This window comes from Enhydra lutris, unplaced genomic scaffold, assembly GCF_002288905.1.
Source record: "Enhydra lutris kenyoni isolate GAN:26980312 unplaced genomic scaffold, ASM228890v2 scaffoldscaffold1, whole genome shotgun sequence".
Taxonomy (NCBI): Eukaryota; Metazoa; Chordata; class Mammalia; order Carnivora; family Mustelidae; genus Enhydra; species Enhydra lutris.
The window spans coordinates 28,168,774-28,184,769 of NW_019154085.1; the positions used below are offsets into that span (position 1 = coordinate 28,168,774).

Consider the following 15,996-nt stretch of genomic DNA (forward strand, 5'->3'; position numbering starts at 1 on the left):
GGATGCAGAGACAGCAGCAACAAAAAATCTGCTAAGGACATCCCGGGCAGTCCGGTAGAAATCAGACCCCAAAACACTCACAGAGAGAGCCACGAGCCCTTCGGGGGCCTCTCCTGGGGCTTGCTGGGCAGGGCTTCTGAAAGCAGGTTCCCCAGGACAAGCTCCAACGTGGGGACCCTGAAGGACAGGGCAGGGCAGGGCAGGAAGGCTCAATCCCCCACACCCAGAAGGGCAACAAGCAGATAAGCAAGTGAGGAAAGGCTGGTCTGGGGCACAAAACCCAAGAACGGGCTGAGGGCTCGAGGCAGTAGGAGCGACCTGCCCAGGCTAATGCGGGACCACACACGTCCAATCTGTCCAATCTGCTGAGCTCCAAGGCCAAGGCCACCCCTCCTGGTGGCTCTCTTCCCCAAAACTACGTACATGTGTGTCTGCACCTCCCTCCAAAACCAATACTCTGGCCTCCCCTGCCTCGCTGGGGTCTTTGTTGAGAAGGGGCTGACAACGCCCAGGGCCGCGAGAGCACAGGTGCAGGGACCCACAGTCTGTGACCCAGAATCCTGGGGAACGGGACTTATGTCCCCTCGGGCTGCCCTGTCACCCCTTGCTGTCACCTTCTCTGGACAGGAGGCATATGTGTGTGCAAACACGCGGGGCACAGACAAGGCTAGGTGATACGACCCTGGCTAAGAGGCACGTGGAAGTCAGTGTGTGAGGACAAGGGTGTGGTCCCACGACACACCCTCTACACACACCCGCAGAGACTGCACAGCGGCGGCATAGTCCCGAGACCCCAGGGTACCCCAGGACTCAGAAACTTTCAAAGGCAAAAGTTCGGCCACTTGATGTCCCATGCTGGCTCTATTTGGTTCACCCATCTACCCCAGAGGCAGCCAGAAAAGGATGCTCTCAATCTGATTTCTCCTTGCCAAGCAGTAGGGTTAGGGAGACAGAGCTTTTCCATCCCCTGAAAACAGAACATCCACACAGATACAGCTTCTTGGAGGAGAAAAAATGCAAAAGACACACACGTCCCCCATCCACCATACACACCCTTGTCCCGGCAGTCCCCCAGGGAGAAGGGCAGCCCCCCGCCCTCTCTGGGAGCTGACTGCTGTGCCCCGGGCTTGCCAGAAAATAAGGGGGCCCTGAAAACAGAACATCCACACAGATACAGCTTCTTGGAGGAGAAAAAATGCAAAAGACACACACGTCCCCCATCCACCACACACACCCTTGTCCCGGCAGTCCCCCAGGGAGGAGGGCAGCCCCCCGCCCTCTCTGGGAGCTGACTGCTGTGCCCCGGGCTTGCCAGAAAATAAGGGGGCCAAGGGAATGGAGCAGGTGCCACCACTGAGCCCCTGCTTCCTCCAAGAATAAAGGGCCCTTACATTTCAGACTTCACTTAGACATGAAAAAGGGTTGGGAATTGTTTTATGCCCAGGGAGGCAATAAAGCAATATGGGAAAACAATAAATACTTCTCGTCAATTTACCTATTCTTTTTTTTTAACCTTTTCTTATATTTTATTAGCTTACAGATTCTGTCAGTATGTCTCACATATATATTATATATATTTATATATCAGTACAATGCCTCTCTCTAGGGGACCCCATAGGCTTAAGAAGCCCCCCAAGAATGGAGTCCTGGTGAATTTTCCATTCCAGCTTAGAGTCCTTGGGTGGTGGTCTGAGGGGTCCCCAACTGCCCAGATGGCCTCTTGGCCCTCTGACCTCAATGCATCCCTTGGTCCCTCTGTTCCGTGGGCAGCTTGGCTCTGCCAGGGAAACCAAGGCAGGAGGGGGAAGAGCAAGGTTTTGGCATGGTAGGCAGGCCATGTGGGATGCAGAGACAGCAGCAACAAAAAATCTGCTAAGGACATCCCGGGCAGTCCGGTAGAAATCAGACCCCAAAACACTCACAGAGAGAGCCACGAGCCCTTCGGGGGCCTCTCCTGGGGCTTGCTGGGCAGGGCTTCTGAAAGCAGGTTCCCCAGGACAAGCTCCAACGTGGGGACCCTGAAGGACAGGGCAGGGCAGGGCAGGAAGGCTCAATCCCCCACACCCAGAAGGGCAACAAGCAGATAAGCAAGTGAGGAAAGGCTGGTCTGGGGCACAAAACCCAAGAACGGGCTGAGGGCTCGAGGCAGTAGGAGCGACCTGCCCAGGCTAATGCGGGACCACACACGTCCAATCTGTCCAATCTGCTGAGCTCCAAGGCCAAGGCCACCCCTCCTGGTGGCTCTCTTCCCCAAAACTACGTACATGTGTGTCTGCACCTCCCTCCAAAACCAATACTCTGGCCTCCCCTGCCTCGCTGGGGTCTTTGTTGAGAAGGGGCTGACAACGCCCAGGGCCGCGAGAGCACAGGTGCAGGGACCCACAGTCTGTGACCCAGAATCCTGGGGAACGGGACTTATGTCCCCTCGGGCTGCCCTGTCACCCCTTGCTGTCACCTTCTCTGGACAGGAGGCATATGTGTGTGCAAACACGCGGGGCACAGACAAGGCTAGGTGATACGACCCTGGCTAAGAGGCACATGGAAGTCAGTGTGTGAGGACAAGGGTGTGGTCCCACGACACACCCTCTACACACACCCGCAGAGACTGCACAGCGGCGGCATAGTCCCGAGACCCCAGGGTACCCCAGGACTCAGAAACTTTCAAAGGCAAAAGTTCGGCCACTTGATGTCCCATGCTGGCTCTATTTGGTTCACCCATCTACCCCAGAGGCAGCCAGAAAAGGATGCTCTCAATCTGATTTCTCCTTGCCAAGCAGTAGGGTTAGGGAGACAGAGCTTTTCCATCTACTCCCAAATGACAGATCCTAAGGAGCTGGTCGGTCTCCTCTGAGGAGCCCCATCCTCTCAGAGGGGTGGGGGGAGTCAGGTGGACCTGGTGGGCAGTGGAGGCTTTGGGGGCTCCACAGTATTCATCTACCCAGGGGAATCCGAGTTATTCTCCTCCATCTTTTTCTTTCTCTCTCTCTCTCTCTCTCTCTCCCCCTTCCCCTCTGCAATTCACTTCCCCCTCCCCACGTTGCACTTTCTTCTCTCCTTCTCCAAAATTGGCCCAAAGTCCTCCTTCTGGATTCAAGGGTGGTCAGGATTCATGGGTCCCCTCCCCACATGCCCCATCCCCACTGCCCTGGCCCTGGGCGAGGGGTGGCGTTCATCTCTTCTGGCCGGCATTCAGCATGACCTTGGAGACGAAGTTGACGATGGCGGAGGCGGGCTGGTTGGGGTCAAGCTCAGCGAAGAGGTGGCAGGCGTTGTCGGTGGTGCTGCCCTGCTTCCGGGCCACGAAGCCGAAGAGCCTGTGGGGGGTGGCGGGGGCAGGGGGGGGGGGGACGGGGGGGGGGGGGGGGGGGGGGGGGGGGGGACACCGGAGACCTGGGAGAGCTGCTGGTGTGAGCAGGCCCATCCTCAGCTCGAAGCCCCTCCCCGGTCTTCCCACCTCCCCCTGCACATGGGACCGGAGAGAATCCTCCCTCTTGTCCAGCCCCAGAAAGCCAGGTCCCAGGGATGAGAGTGTCCCTGGTTTCGGGGTAGGCAGTCATTCCCCTTTGAGGAGCAATGGGGGAGGAGGAGCTGGAAGCAAATGAGGAGACTGGACAGCAAGAGGTGGGGAGGAGACCAAAAATAAAACAGGGACATTCCTAGGCAGGCTTCTCTGGCACTTCCCAGCCCCACCCGGCCCAGCCTGTTCTTGCACACAACACAGAAGCACGTGAAGAAAACACAGACGGCCCGTCAGAGTGCTTGGCCTCCTCAGACACCAGGAGAGGATCGGGGAGACAAAAGGACAAGGGGTTGCCAACCCCCTCACACACACACACACACACACACACACACACACGCACACACACACACTTCTCCTCGGCTCAAGAGAATGGGAGGGGATGGGGGACCCCACACCTGTTCCTCCCCACCCCCACTCCCTGCACCAGAGTGACCTGGCATTCTCTCTGCAAAACAGAGTTAAAAATATGAGCAGAGAACAGAATGTGAGCCCAGGTCCCCTCCCAGTCAGCACATTGCTAATTAGAGCGAGATGGGGAAATCAGACAGCTGGAGATTCCGATGGAAACCCCTCTCCCCAGGACTGGACCACAACAGCTAAAATTAGCAAAGTTGGGTCCTGCTTGCCCCCACCCTCACGCGTAAACACACACGCACACGCACACGCACACGCACACGCACACGGACGTAGGACTTCCTACAGCTTTGCTCTCCCCACCTTTGTTTCAGGAGCCTGAAGCAGCTAGGGCCCACAGTCCGGGATGATGACCTGCCCAAGTGCAGGGGACGCCTGGGTCCATGGCCCAAGCCCCAGCACCTCCCTTCCAGGCCGCTCAGGCTCCTCGGTGCCCAGGAGGGCAGCAAGGGCGGAGGGAAGGAGTGGCCGAGCCACCACAGGACCTCGAGCCAAGCCTGGCTGCCTGCTTCTGCCAGGGTGGGGAGCCGGCCGACCTCACCGGCCTAAGCATGGCCCGCCTACCCCCCACCCTGCTGTTTATTTCAGCTCCCCCAGCCAGTTCAATGACTGCCAGGTCCCTTCTCTGCTGGGGGGGATGGATCCAGGCAGGAAACCTCAGCCCCAGGGCAGGGAGGAGCACTTGCAGGAACCTGAGAACACGCCTCCTGAAATCTGGGGCCTCGGGTGCCTGGCATACCTACCCCCCCACCCCAACGCTGTCCCCTGACGGAGCCAGGCTCTCCTGGGCCTCTGCCCTGCAGAGCAAGGTCACGTCAGCAGGAAGCTCAGCACAAAACCAGCTCCAGAATGAGGAGAACAACTTCCGGGCTTGGGAGCAGCCCACTTCTGTCCCCCACCCATCATCTCCCCATCACGGGGCCCGGATGGATGAACTCCTTCAGACACAGAGCTCGGAACCAAGGATGAACCAAGGATGAACTCCTTCAGACACAGAGCTCGGGCCTGCTTGCTTGGATCAGGGACTCGGAGACCCTAACGGTCCTGGGAACTCAGAGAAGCCAAAAGCAGGTGTGAGGCATGCTTTGAGATGGCTGGACACCTGGGTCCTCCTTTCAGCTGGGCCGCCCATTCTTTACATGACCTCGGGCACGGCGAGGTCCCCTCCATCCCACACAGCCCCTCTGAATGCTCCCAGGGGCGTTCATGGAGCTTTCCACTGCTGAGCAAGATTCCCTCCAGACTACAGGATTCACAGAGGCTCACCCAAAGAGTGAGAATGGGAATCAAGGAAGCCAGGATTTGGGCAGAAAGACCATTCAAACAACCCCCTGCCCCGTGGCCACAGCCTCCAATATGTTTCCAGCTCTCTGTCCACTTCCCCAGCTCCCTGACAGTCCTAGGAGAGGCAAGGTGACAAGACTAGCTCCAGCCTCAAGAAAGGAGAAAGAAAGGAGAAAGCAAAAGTCCTTGCTGCTTGGCCAAGCTTTTCTCCTGAGTGACTGACCCCAGCACAAAGGCCTCTGTTACCCTTCACCTACCCCTGGCCCCAGATTCTAGGCCTCCCCCAGGAGCAGCCCACTGGGGCAGGGGAGAAGGCACTTACTTAGCGGGGACACCTCCCTCTGTTTTCATCCACCTGTGGAAAGAAACACACCATCGCATAAAACACTACACCTTTTTACCGCCCAGAACCCGGCCCCTCACATGACGAGGCCTCCCAGGGGAAGGCAAGGGAGACCCCATTCCAGGTGGATGGGGGCCTCCAAAGATCAAGCAGGGGGAGGCACTGAGGGTGAAGAGAACACCGCAGCCTGTCTCCCAAGGAGCTCTGGTGTGCAGAGGAGAAGCAGATTCAAGGTCAAGGATATGGCAGAGGGCATGGAAGCAATCAGCTAACTCCCTGGGAGGGTCTCCAAATATGTGGTGGGAAAAACTCAGATAGCTACTCAACACAATTACTCACAGTCTCACAGACACAGGCAGACCTTCACTGAACCAAGAATATTCACCCTCAGCCACACGTGCACACACTTGCACACATGGAGACTCCAGTGTTCTAAAAGTGTGCAGAAGGGAAGGTGTTTGCAGAAGACTTACTTTCTCTCCTGAGGATCCAGGTCACAGAAGGTGACAGTGTTGAGTGGGTAGTGTCGCCTGAAGAAGAGCCTGAGGTACAGATACCAGGTAAACAGAGAATGAGCGTGGAAGTGACCACTCTCTTCCAACCTCCCCTTGCGGGTCAGGCCACCACGTGTGGCTGTCACGGACTGGCCCAGCCTCCACCTTATACACAAGATGGCCTGGGCCACTCGTAGAAGCGATGCCCAGGGACAAACAGACACGTCACTGAAACGTGTCCCAAACGCTAGTAAGTGGGAAAAGAAGGAAGAAATTGGTATCGAAGAAGGAGAAAATGAGCAGACCCTGGAGGAGGAAGGAAAGAAGTAGGAGGGAGAGTCTGAGAGGAAAGGCTCTGCTCTAGAAAGCAGGCACTTTTGTCAGTTGTATTTATGGCTGTGTGCTCAATCCAGGCACAACTGTAGTAGGAAAGATGGAAGGAAGGAAGGATGGATGGATGGAAGGATGGATGGATGGATGGATGGATGGATGGGTGGATGGATGGGTGGATGGATGTATGGAAGGGTGGGTGGGTGGATGGGTGGATGGAAGGGAGGATGGATGGATGGATGGACGGACAGAAGGAAGAATGGATGGATGGATGGATGGATGGATGGATGGAATGGTGGGTGCGTGGATGGATGGATGAATGGAAGGAAGGATGGATGCATGGATGGATAGAGATAGAAATGGATGATGGGATAAATGGGTGGGAGAGGATAAATGGAGGATAAATGGATGCAGGAATGAGCGAATCAACTGGTGAGTGGATGAGTAACTGGACGGATGGGTGGGTGGGTGGTGGATGGGTGGGTGGGTGGGTGGGTAGAAGAGTGGATAGGTGGCTGGATGAGCTGGCAGGTGGATGGATGGATGCATGGATGGGTAGGCGGATGGGTGGGTGGGTGAACAGGTGAGTACAAGGAACAAATGGTAAGCGTGTGGGTAAGTAGATGGATAGACGGTCACTGGGAGAGAGCCTGACATGGAAGCAAGTAGAAGAGGCTTACTTTCTCTGGTTGTCAGTCAATGTGATTCCCTGGGCAGAAACTTTGAAGTGAACGATGGTGGCAGCTGGTGTGGGGTCAGCAGCCAGCGTCTCAGAAGTGGCTTTGGAAATGGCCTGTGGCCCAGTGAGCGACTCCATGTCCACGGAGTTGACGAACAGCACGTTGCAGGCTGGAATAAGCCCACCCAGAGAGGAGTCAGTGGGGCCACAATGGGGTGGGGGGGGGAGGGATGACACACCACGTCAGCTCTTTGGGGAGAAGGAGTGGATGAATTCTAGGCCAGCCCCCAGCCAGGCATCTGCACAGACATGTGGACTGCCTGGCGATATTCGGGTCTGAGGGAGGGACAGGGCAGGCCAGAGGAGAGGGGAGGAGCCTGTGTGGGGACCCAGGCTGGGGCAGCCGCTCACCTGCCCCTTGCTTCAGCAGATCAGTGGTGGAGTTGGCAGGGCCCGAGCTAGCTTTCGACTCATCTGTGGGGTCTGAAACAAAAATTTAATTCAGCTAGTAATTAAAACTCGAGAGCTGGAAAGCAGCACACGTCTGGTTGAGCCTCAGGCAAGCTCTGCAAATACTTTGTGCAACGGATACCGCTTTTCATAACAGGCCCTGGCAGGTGGCACGTGTGTGTCTAGTTGGAACATTCCAACAGTGACGGCAAGTGTGCCGCACGCGGGGGGAGCGCTCTGGAGTCCAACAGTGTGGGGTTCAGACTCTTGCCCCAGCATCTGCCAAGGAATTATAACATGGAGATGCGATTGTACCCATTTTGCTGGGCTTTTGAGATGTTCCACGCACAGGAGGAGCCCAGTGCTTGGCATAAAGCAGGTCTTTGAGTGGCAATGGATGTCGCTCTTGTCATTGCCCGTTGGTATGTCTTTGTGTAGCTCCATGAGGGCCCTAAGCCATCAAGCCCTTAATGAGACACAACTATAATTTCAATATTAATAAGAACTGAGTATTGTCAGTTCTTACTGACACGCCAGACTCTGGTGTGCAGGCTTATGAAAACCCAGATGGCCGAGCCCCACCCCTGAGTTCCTGAGTAGGTGGGGCCTGAGAGTATTTGCATTTTTAACAAGTTCCCAGGACGGCCAACCCCGTGGGTCTGGGAACCATACTTTGCAAAGCGCTGTTTTCTACAATGTAAATATCAAACAGTTTTGTAATTGCTCAACTACTTTCATAAATTTCATAGAACTATAATTTAGTTGGTGTCCAAAATGCGGGGTTAATAATGCTACTTAAGTTGTATTTGAACCTTTAAACCAATAATGTTGGTCAATTATCATTAATAATTCAATGAATTGAGTTGGATACATTGAAAATATCAAATAATACTGGGGTTTTTGTGTGTGGGCATAACCACAGGAGCTCTGAGAGAAACTGGAAGAAATTCCCAGAGACACTTCTGAATATCCTAGTTTTGAACAGAGGATGGGGAGAAGGGACCCAGTCTCTAGTTCCTAGACCTCGAGGTCAAGGTCAAGCACAGTCCCCCACGCATGGTCCTTGTATGTGGGGCCGGGTGGCAGAACCCCATCCCATATCTGTCCTGGATGTCTGTCCACCCTCCTCCAAAGCTGAAACACTTCTCTGACAAGGGCTAAACTCTCCTTCACTGGGCCCATGGTCCCACTCAGATTCTCACCTATAAATTCCAAGGCTCTCGGGTTCCATTTATACTTCCCACAACCAACAAGCCTTGCTCTTCCCATCAGTTCTGCAACCCCTCAGTCAGAGAACACCCTCACAGCCGAGCAGACCGGAAACTCCAAGGACATCTTGGCCCCGTTTCCTTCCCACGCCAGGCAGAGCCTGGCCACCTCTTCCTCCGACTGCACTCCCTCCTCTTCGCTCATGCCAACCTCCAACCCCCGGGGAAGGTCCCCCACCACATAAATCCTCCTTCCCCTCCCCCTCCCCTCAGCCCCGTCCACCAATGCCCATCTCAGCCTCTACACTTGATCCTCCCCCTGACTGTTTCCTACTTCTAGTGCCTCCCCTGGGCTTATTCTGAAGATTCGTGAAAGAATTCCTTAAAGCCACCAGAGAATTTTCCAGAACAATCTGGCAAGTCAATTATGTGTGTTCCTGGAGTTAAGTTTTTTAAAGAGCTTTCCTTCTTTTGTATTGGGTGGGGTGGGGGGAAGGAGAGAAGTTTTGAATTTCCCCAGACTGGCAAAATGACCCATGTCCTCCAACCCTGGCCTGTGTTCTGGAGCAGCTGGCAGAGCGGACACAAGAAGGAGGCCAGCTCGGAGATGTACTTGGAGAGCAAGGAGTCTCACGTTCCTACCTCGGTTTGGAATGACCAGCTTACAGGGCAGAGCCAGTGGGATGATGGAATGCTGGTAGACGAGGGCAGAGAGAGACCCTGTGGGAGGAGATAGCACGTCAGGACCGGTGTCCCTGGGAGCGGGCCAGGGCGCTGGGGAGCCCAGACACCCCACCCCATTATCCATAATCTCTGGCTTCTTTATCACCTCTCCCTCAGTCCAACAATGAAGCTAAAAACCCACCCCCTTCTTGTTAGCAAGATCTAAGGGAGAAGTTTCCAGAGGTTCCCTCTAGCTGCCACAAAGGTCCTTTCCAGAAAATTCCTCCCAACATCTCTCTTCAGTCCTTCCAGCTGCTGGGGCCCCTCTCAGGACAGTGCAGCAGAGGTAGCAGAGAATCATGGGATGAAATCCCGGCTCAGTCACTTATCAGCTCTGTGTTCCTTGGGTAAGTCTGGCTTCTGTGAACCTCATGTGGGAAATGGGGCCATAACACTTCCCAGGCAGAACTGTGAGGAGACCAGAAGTAATAAAAGGTTCCCAGACGGTGACTTTCACATTGTAGGGGGCCATCTGTGGTTGTTATTCAAATTCCAATGATCAAGCTTTTCAGGCAGTGGGACAAATATGAAAAGGCCTGTGGCTAAGCAAAGCAGCCACAGTACAGAGGACAAGGGCCACTGGTCCCTGCACCCATGACAAGGGGGACCAGGGGCCACCTGAGACTCTGCGGGCAGGTTATGGAAGCGGGGGACAGCTCACCAAAGTTTGGCTCATTGGGGCACCCCTTGAGCTTGACTCCTCTGGGGCCGGTCTCGATCAGGAAATGTCTCACCAGCTCGTGGGTCATGTCCCCTGGGATGAAAAGAGAGGAGGAAAGAGCACTTTTCGTGGCACCCTCCCTCCACCTGCCAATGGCACTCCATCACTTCTCACCACTGCGGCTTTGGGAGGGGAGCAAGGCTGGGATGGGTAGTATGGCCAGAACCCCAGAATGGAGAGACCACCACTCAGGCAAATACAACCACAGGGTCCCATAATCCTGCTTCCCTGTGCTCTGACCCCAGCCATCACTAGGCCCAGGACTTGCTCTCCTGAAGAGTCTGACTCAGCAGGGACCAGGACCCTGCTGCTCTTGGGGTCCTCAGGCACCTCAGTCTCCGAGGACACAGGACTGACGACCCTGTTGTCTAGAAGCCCTGTTTGAGGAGGGGGAGCTACCTTTTTTATTCTGCTGCATGATGGTCGGAGGGGGAGAAGACACCTTCATGGCCAGCCCATAGGCCCCTCGGAAGGAGTGGCTGTCACGGATGATGAAGGCCCCTGGCTCCTGGTCCTTGAGGAGTGCGATGGCTGGGATGGGAAGGAGATGAGGAGAGAAGGGGGAGAGGACAGAGATGGCCGTGATCTTAGTTGTGACTCGAGGCCTATCGAACCTCGTTCTTTAGAACTGAAGGTTCAGAAGGGTCCTCCTCTGCTACAGGAGACAAGTGTCTTCTATGAAAGCCAGGTAGTAGATATTCCGGGCTTAGCAGGAATATCTACTACCTACTCCTGCTGCAAGCACAGGGCCACCATGGCCACCCAACAGCAGCCACACACAATACGGAAGCCAGCCGACACGGTGCATTCCCCTAAACTACAGTTAAACCAACAGGCAACAGTCCAGTTCGAACCTGTCGCCAACACCTGCCTGCCTGGGGAGCCTGAAGTGGGCATCATACCCAGCCCCACTATCCCAAGTTTGCTTTTTCTGTAAAACGTGCATAAATCTTCCACCTTGTGTAGACACGGGGCTGAGATCTGCTATTACGTTAGCTGGCCTTTTACTTTACTTGGAAAACCTAGACTTCACTGATTTTAAGGACCCTTCATGGGTCTACAAACCCTGCTTCTGCACTACCCCCACGCTTCACTGTGGGGACGTGCCTCTTACTGTCTCACCTGTGACTGCCACGTGTGACAAAAAGGAGGAAGTCTGCTTGTGTTCCGTGCCCAAGGAAGACACGGTGGGCAGCGGGCAGCAGTGACCTCCAATGGACCACAGGACCCTTGTGCCACCCGGGACTCACCCTGCTCTCTGGAGATCTCAGGCTTGTACCAATACTTGGAAGTGTCCTGAACAAACTTCACTTTAGCCCGTGTCTCAGGACTGTTGTCTACGAGAGAGGAAGAGAGAGAAACAGCGTTAGGGATTGAACTGTAGCCCCCAAGAAGGTCTGTTGGAGCTCTAAGTCTGGGTACCTGTGAATACGACCTTATTCGGAAATAGGGTCTCTGCAGATGTCATTAAGGTAAGGTGAGGTCGTGCTGGGTGAAAGGGGCCCCAATGCCGTAAGACTTATGTCCTTATCAGAAGAGGGGAAGACACAGAGACACGTGGGGAGGGTCATGGAGACGGAGGCAAAGACCAAAGGGTGTGTCTATAAGCCAAGGGACACCAGGGATTGCCAGCCACCATGAGAAACTAAGAGGAGTCCTAGAGCAGAATCTCCCTCGAGCCTCCAGAAGGAACCAAACCTTCGAAAACCTTGACTTTGGACTTCTAGCCTCTAGCCTGGGAAGGATTAAATTCTGTCGTCTCAAGTGACCAGGTGTCATGGTGGTCACAGAAAACTAGCACAGGAAGGCAGTGTCCTCACTGCTAGAGGGGACCTTGAGCAGCCTGCCCATCCTTCCCCTCTCCTGCCAACTGTCATGCATCATGAAGCTGCTCTCCTGTCCAAGAGCCTGGCACAGCATTCTCCCTGAGCTGAGGAAAGGCCTCCTCCACTCCATCCCCTCCTTTCTCCAGAAGATTTGGACTAAACCCTTCCTGCAGCTTCTCTCCCACAGGCTAAGGCACCCCACCTTTTGGCCTCTTTCTCCATAAGATGGACTTCCCAGTTGTGTCATAACTACTGCAAAGATGAGAGAAGAAAGAGACATTCCCATCACTTCTTCCCCAGCCCCCCTAGCCCCTCATGCCCTATATGGAGAGCCCGTGTTCTGCATCACAAACAAATTCAGCCCTGCCCTGGAACAGAAGAGGATCTGCCCTGGAACAGAGGAGGGGGTGGCCTAGAGGCTATCTACTGTGCATCATATACCTGCCCCACTGACCTGGCAAATGACCCTCACTCAGACCCTCCACAGACCAGAGACGCTTTATGGAGCATTTAGATTCTGAAAGATGCTCAGAGAGCATCGAGTCTGACCACTTAACTTTACAAATGAGGGAAGTGAGGCTCAGAGAGGGAGAGGGACCTGCCCAAATCACACAGCTGGTTCTCGGAAAGGCTCCTGTAAGTCCTTCCCAGGTAAGGAAACACAGCCGCCAATGTGTGGTCCTCACTCTCCAAGCAGCTCCTTCATGTTTTGGCACCAAAGAAACAAATGGGGGGCTGGAGGAAGAGGGAGCAAGGAAGATTCCAATTGCATACGTGTTTTTGCTCTCCTTTCTTGGAAGAGAAACTGGCACAGAGGGAGCCTGTGCTGATGATGCTGGGAAGCTGATGGTGAGGACCAAGCCACGAGTTAGACTGTGTCCAACGCTCAGTTCATTTCGACTTGTCAGTTACACCGTGCTCAACCCCTGGGACCGGCCTCCAGAGGACCGCGAGGGGGTAGGCCAGCTCCCTTTCCTGGCAGCTGTGCGTGGAGGGGGGTGCTCGGGGCTAGGCATCTGGGCCACAAAGGCTGCCTGCTGCCTCTCTCTCTCTCTGCTCAGAAGGCCCAGGCCCCCACTGCTGCTGGGGCCTAATGAGCTGTCAGAGGCGGCTGGAGCCCCATGTGCCTTCCTGTGTTGACTCCAATGGCTATTTTAAGCAGGGAAGATGGTGGGAAACAGGAAATGTCCCAACTACTAGAAGTTTTCCATCCTCCAAGAAGAGGGGCTGGGAACCAGATGTCCCTGGTGGGCAGCAGGAAGCAGGGATGTGCAAGGTCCTTGTAGGTGTCCCGAGTTGGCAGGCTCAGGGCAGGACCCGGGAGAGTCATACTGAGCATCAAGGCAGCTGGGGCCCATCCTGGGCTGCCAGAAACTGTCTAAATCATCCTCGAATGCCCCAGAACCCCGGGGCCACTCTGCAACAGTCATGTTCCAGGACTGGCTGAGAGCTGCGGATCAGCTGAGGCCTTGACCTTTGTGTTTAATAATGAGCCCTCTCCACAGAGGAGAAAAATGCCTAGTTCTGGTGATGAGTGAAGAATTCAGTGCGTGAACACGCAGGGGCTTCTGCAAAGCCAGGACGGTAGGAACCAGACTCCAGCAAACGTGCCCAACCCCCGGCCTCGGCCCACAGGGCAGCTGGCTGTTTGATCCGTTATTAGTGACATGCACACAGGGGGATCAAAAGGTGGGGACAGAGTGCCGTGAGTGACCAAACGTAGGTGGTCCACGTTGGGAAGGCAGATTTTCAAGGGAAGGCTAAATCACAAGTATGAAAACATGATCATTCAACTCCAATCATGCTTTAAGGGCACAAACTTTAGGGTACACGGGCCCAGATCAGAAATCATTTATCAAGTGTGTAACCCTGGATGAATGACTGAGCCTCCCTAAGCCTCGGTTTGCTCCTGCATAAAGTGGGGGTTGTAAGGGGGGCACCTGGATGGCTCAGTGGGTTAAGCATCTGCCTTCGGCTCAGGTCATGATCTCAGGGTCATGAGATTGGGACCCGCATTGGGCTCTGTGATCAGCAGGAAGCCTGCTTCTCCCTCTCCCTCTGTCCCTTCCCCTGCTTGTGTTCTCTCTCTCTTAAACAAATAGTAAAAATCTATAAAATAAAATTTAAAAATAAAATTAAATTAAATTAAAAATAAAATAAAATAATAAAATAAAACAAAATAAAATAAGGGCAAGAATACCTACTGTGCCATGCAGCCGTGAAGATTAAGGAGCCCATGAGTGGCTCAGAGCCTGGCACACAGCACGTGCTCAACAGGTGACAGAAGCCAGGCTGGGGGAGAGGATCATCGTTCACGGTAATGTCACCATTATTACTCTCCTCCTCCTCCTCATCATCCTTGTGGGCACCCACGTCCTCATCACAGAATCCGCACCCAGCACACGTACTCTGAGGACACCTCAACTCCCATTGTACAGACAAGGAGACTGAGCCCCAGAAGTCAGTGATCTGCTCAAGGTCATGTGCCAAAAAGACGTCAGAACAGAGGCGGAGACAGATACCTGAACCGACAGACAACCCATCACAGTAGAGGCAGGGGCGGCAGGAGGGGCTCACCTGGCATGGAGTACTTGGAGAAGTCGGGCAGCGTGTGGGAGAAAGAGACAGTGCTGCCCCCGCTGGGACTGGACATGCCGCTGGCCACAGGCGAGGAGGACACCTTCCCATTGACGGTGGCATAGTTGGGGAGGCTGCCCGCGCGGTCTCCCACGGACATTCTCCGCTTTTCCGGCAAGGCTGGTGTGGGGCTCCCTTGACGGAAGGCTGCTGAATCCGGCGACGGGGAGGCGGCAGGGCTGCTCAGGCCCGGGTAGTAGGCAGGGGACACGGGGAAGGAGGGCGTGGAGGGAGCCTGGTAGCCAGAGGCACTGCTCTGCCGGGACAGTGTGGGTCTTGGGTCCTCGGGGGTGGAGTGACCACCGTAGGCCACGTGCCGGTCCAGGCTAGGGCTGCCAGGAACCACAGATCCAGACCCTCCCAGGTGCCGGCCCATGCTGGGGCTTCCTGGGCTGGCTATCGTGTTGCCATGGAGACCAGGAGCCAGGCTGCTTTGGTGGGCCCCGGGGTGCCGGCCCAGACTGGGGCTTCCTGGAGTCGTGGCCACACCACCATGGAGGCCAGGAACCTGGTGGGCCCCGGGATGCCGGCCCAGGCTGGGGCTTCCCGGAGTGGTTGCTGCACTACCCTGGGGGCTGGAGACGGTGCTGCCATGGAAACCAGTTCCTGCTGGACCCATCACCTGGCGGTGGCTCAGACTGGGACTACCAGGGGCTGCCAGGCTGGGATTGATGGCCCGGCGGCCAAAGCCAGGACTGGGGGGGGTGTTGGTGCCCACTGTCCTGTGGCGTGCCTGAGGGCTCCCAGGCACCGTGTGGACGCCGGCCACAGTGAACTGAGACCGCGCCTGGCCTTCCGGGGAGCCGAACTGCTGAAGGGAGTAGTCGGGGCTGCCGTAGCTGCTGCCCGCAGGCGGGAGAGGAGAAGAGCTCTGGTAATTTCTCTGAGCCGAAGGGCTGGGCTGGCCCAGGCTCCCGGGACGGAAGCCCGAATCCAGCAGAGGCTGGGTGGGTGTCCGGGGGCCCTGGTCACTGCTTTCCCCAGACGGGAAACTCCCCACCGAAGTGCTAGAGAGAGAGGACGAGTGAGATGTCAAGGTGAAGACCAAGCTCTCCGTGAGCACGCAGCCCACCCTCCTACCACCAGCAACGATAAGAGTTCTACTGGCATGTGTGCCAAAATGTCATGACTTTTGCACATCACCCTATGGAAGCAGCAGAAGAAGAGACAGAGGCTCAGAGAGGTGTAGCACTGAGCTCATGACCACACAGTAAAAGACCAGGGTTCCAGCTCAACTGCATCTGATTTCAAAGCCCATGTTTCCCCCACTGCCCCTGTTGACTCCTAAACCGCAAGTCAAAATGAGGGGGTCTCCCTAGGGACACTGAAGATAGCTATCCTCATGTCACCTCCAATATCACCAAAAC

At 55.4% G+C, this 15,996-nt stretch overlaps 1 protein-coding gene across 5 annotated transcripts in view; it reads right to left on the reverse strand.

Moving 5' to 3' along the window:
- Positions 1-3,042: 3,042 nt before the first annotated feature.
- LOC111149091 (tensin 1) overlaps positions 3,043-15,996 on the reverse strand; it is a 164,815-nt gene continuing 151,861 nt past the window's right edge. For all 5 annotated transcript variants that reach the window (XM_022506325.1, XM_022506175.1, XM_022506254.1 and 2 more), the window contains 10 exons: positions 14,570-15,636; positions 11,417-11,503; positions 10,566-10,697; positions 10,107-10,199; positions 9,365-9,442; positions 7,476-7,547; positions 7,066-7,234; positions 6,035-6,103; positions 5,541-5,573; positions 3,043-3,314 (listed from right to left, as the gene is read on the reverse strand). In XM_022506325.1, coding sequence (XP_022362033.1) covers positions 3,170-3,314; positions 5,541-5,573; positions 6,035-6,103; positions 7,066-7,234; positions 7,476-7,547; positions 9,365-9,442; positions 10,107-10,199; positions 10,566-10,697; positions 11,417-11,503; positions 14,570-15,636 — 1,945 coding nt within the window. In that variant the 3' untranslated portion in view covers positions 3,043-3,169. The remainder of the gene's footprint in view (positions 3,315-5,540; positions 5,574-6,034; positions 6,104-7,065; positions 7,235-7,475; positions 7,548-9,364; positions 9,443-10,106; positions 10,200-10,565; positions 10,698-11,416; positions 11,504-14,569; positions 15,637-15,996) is intronic.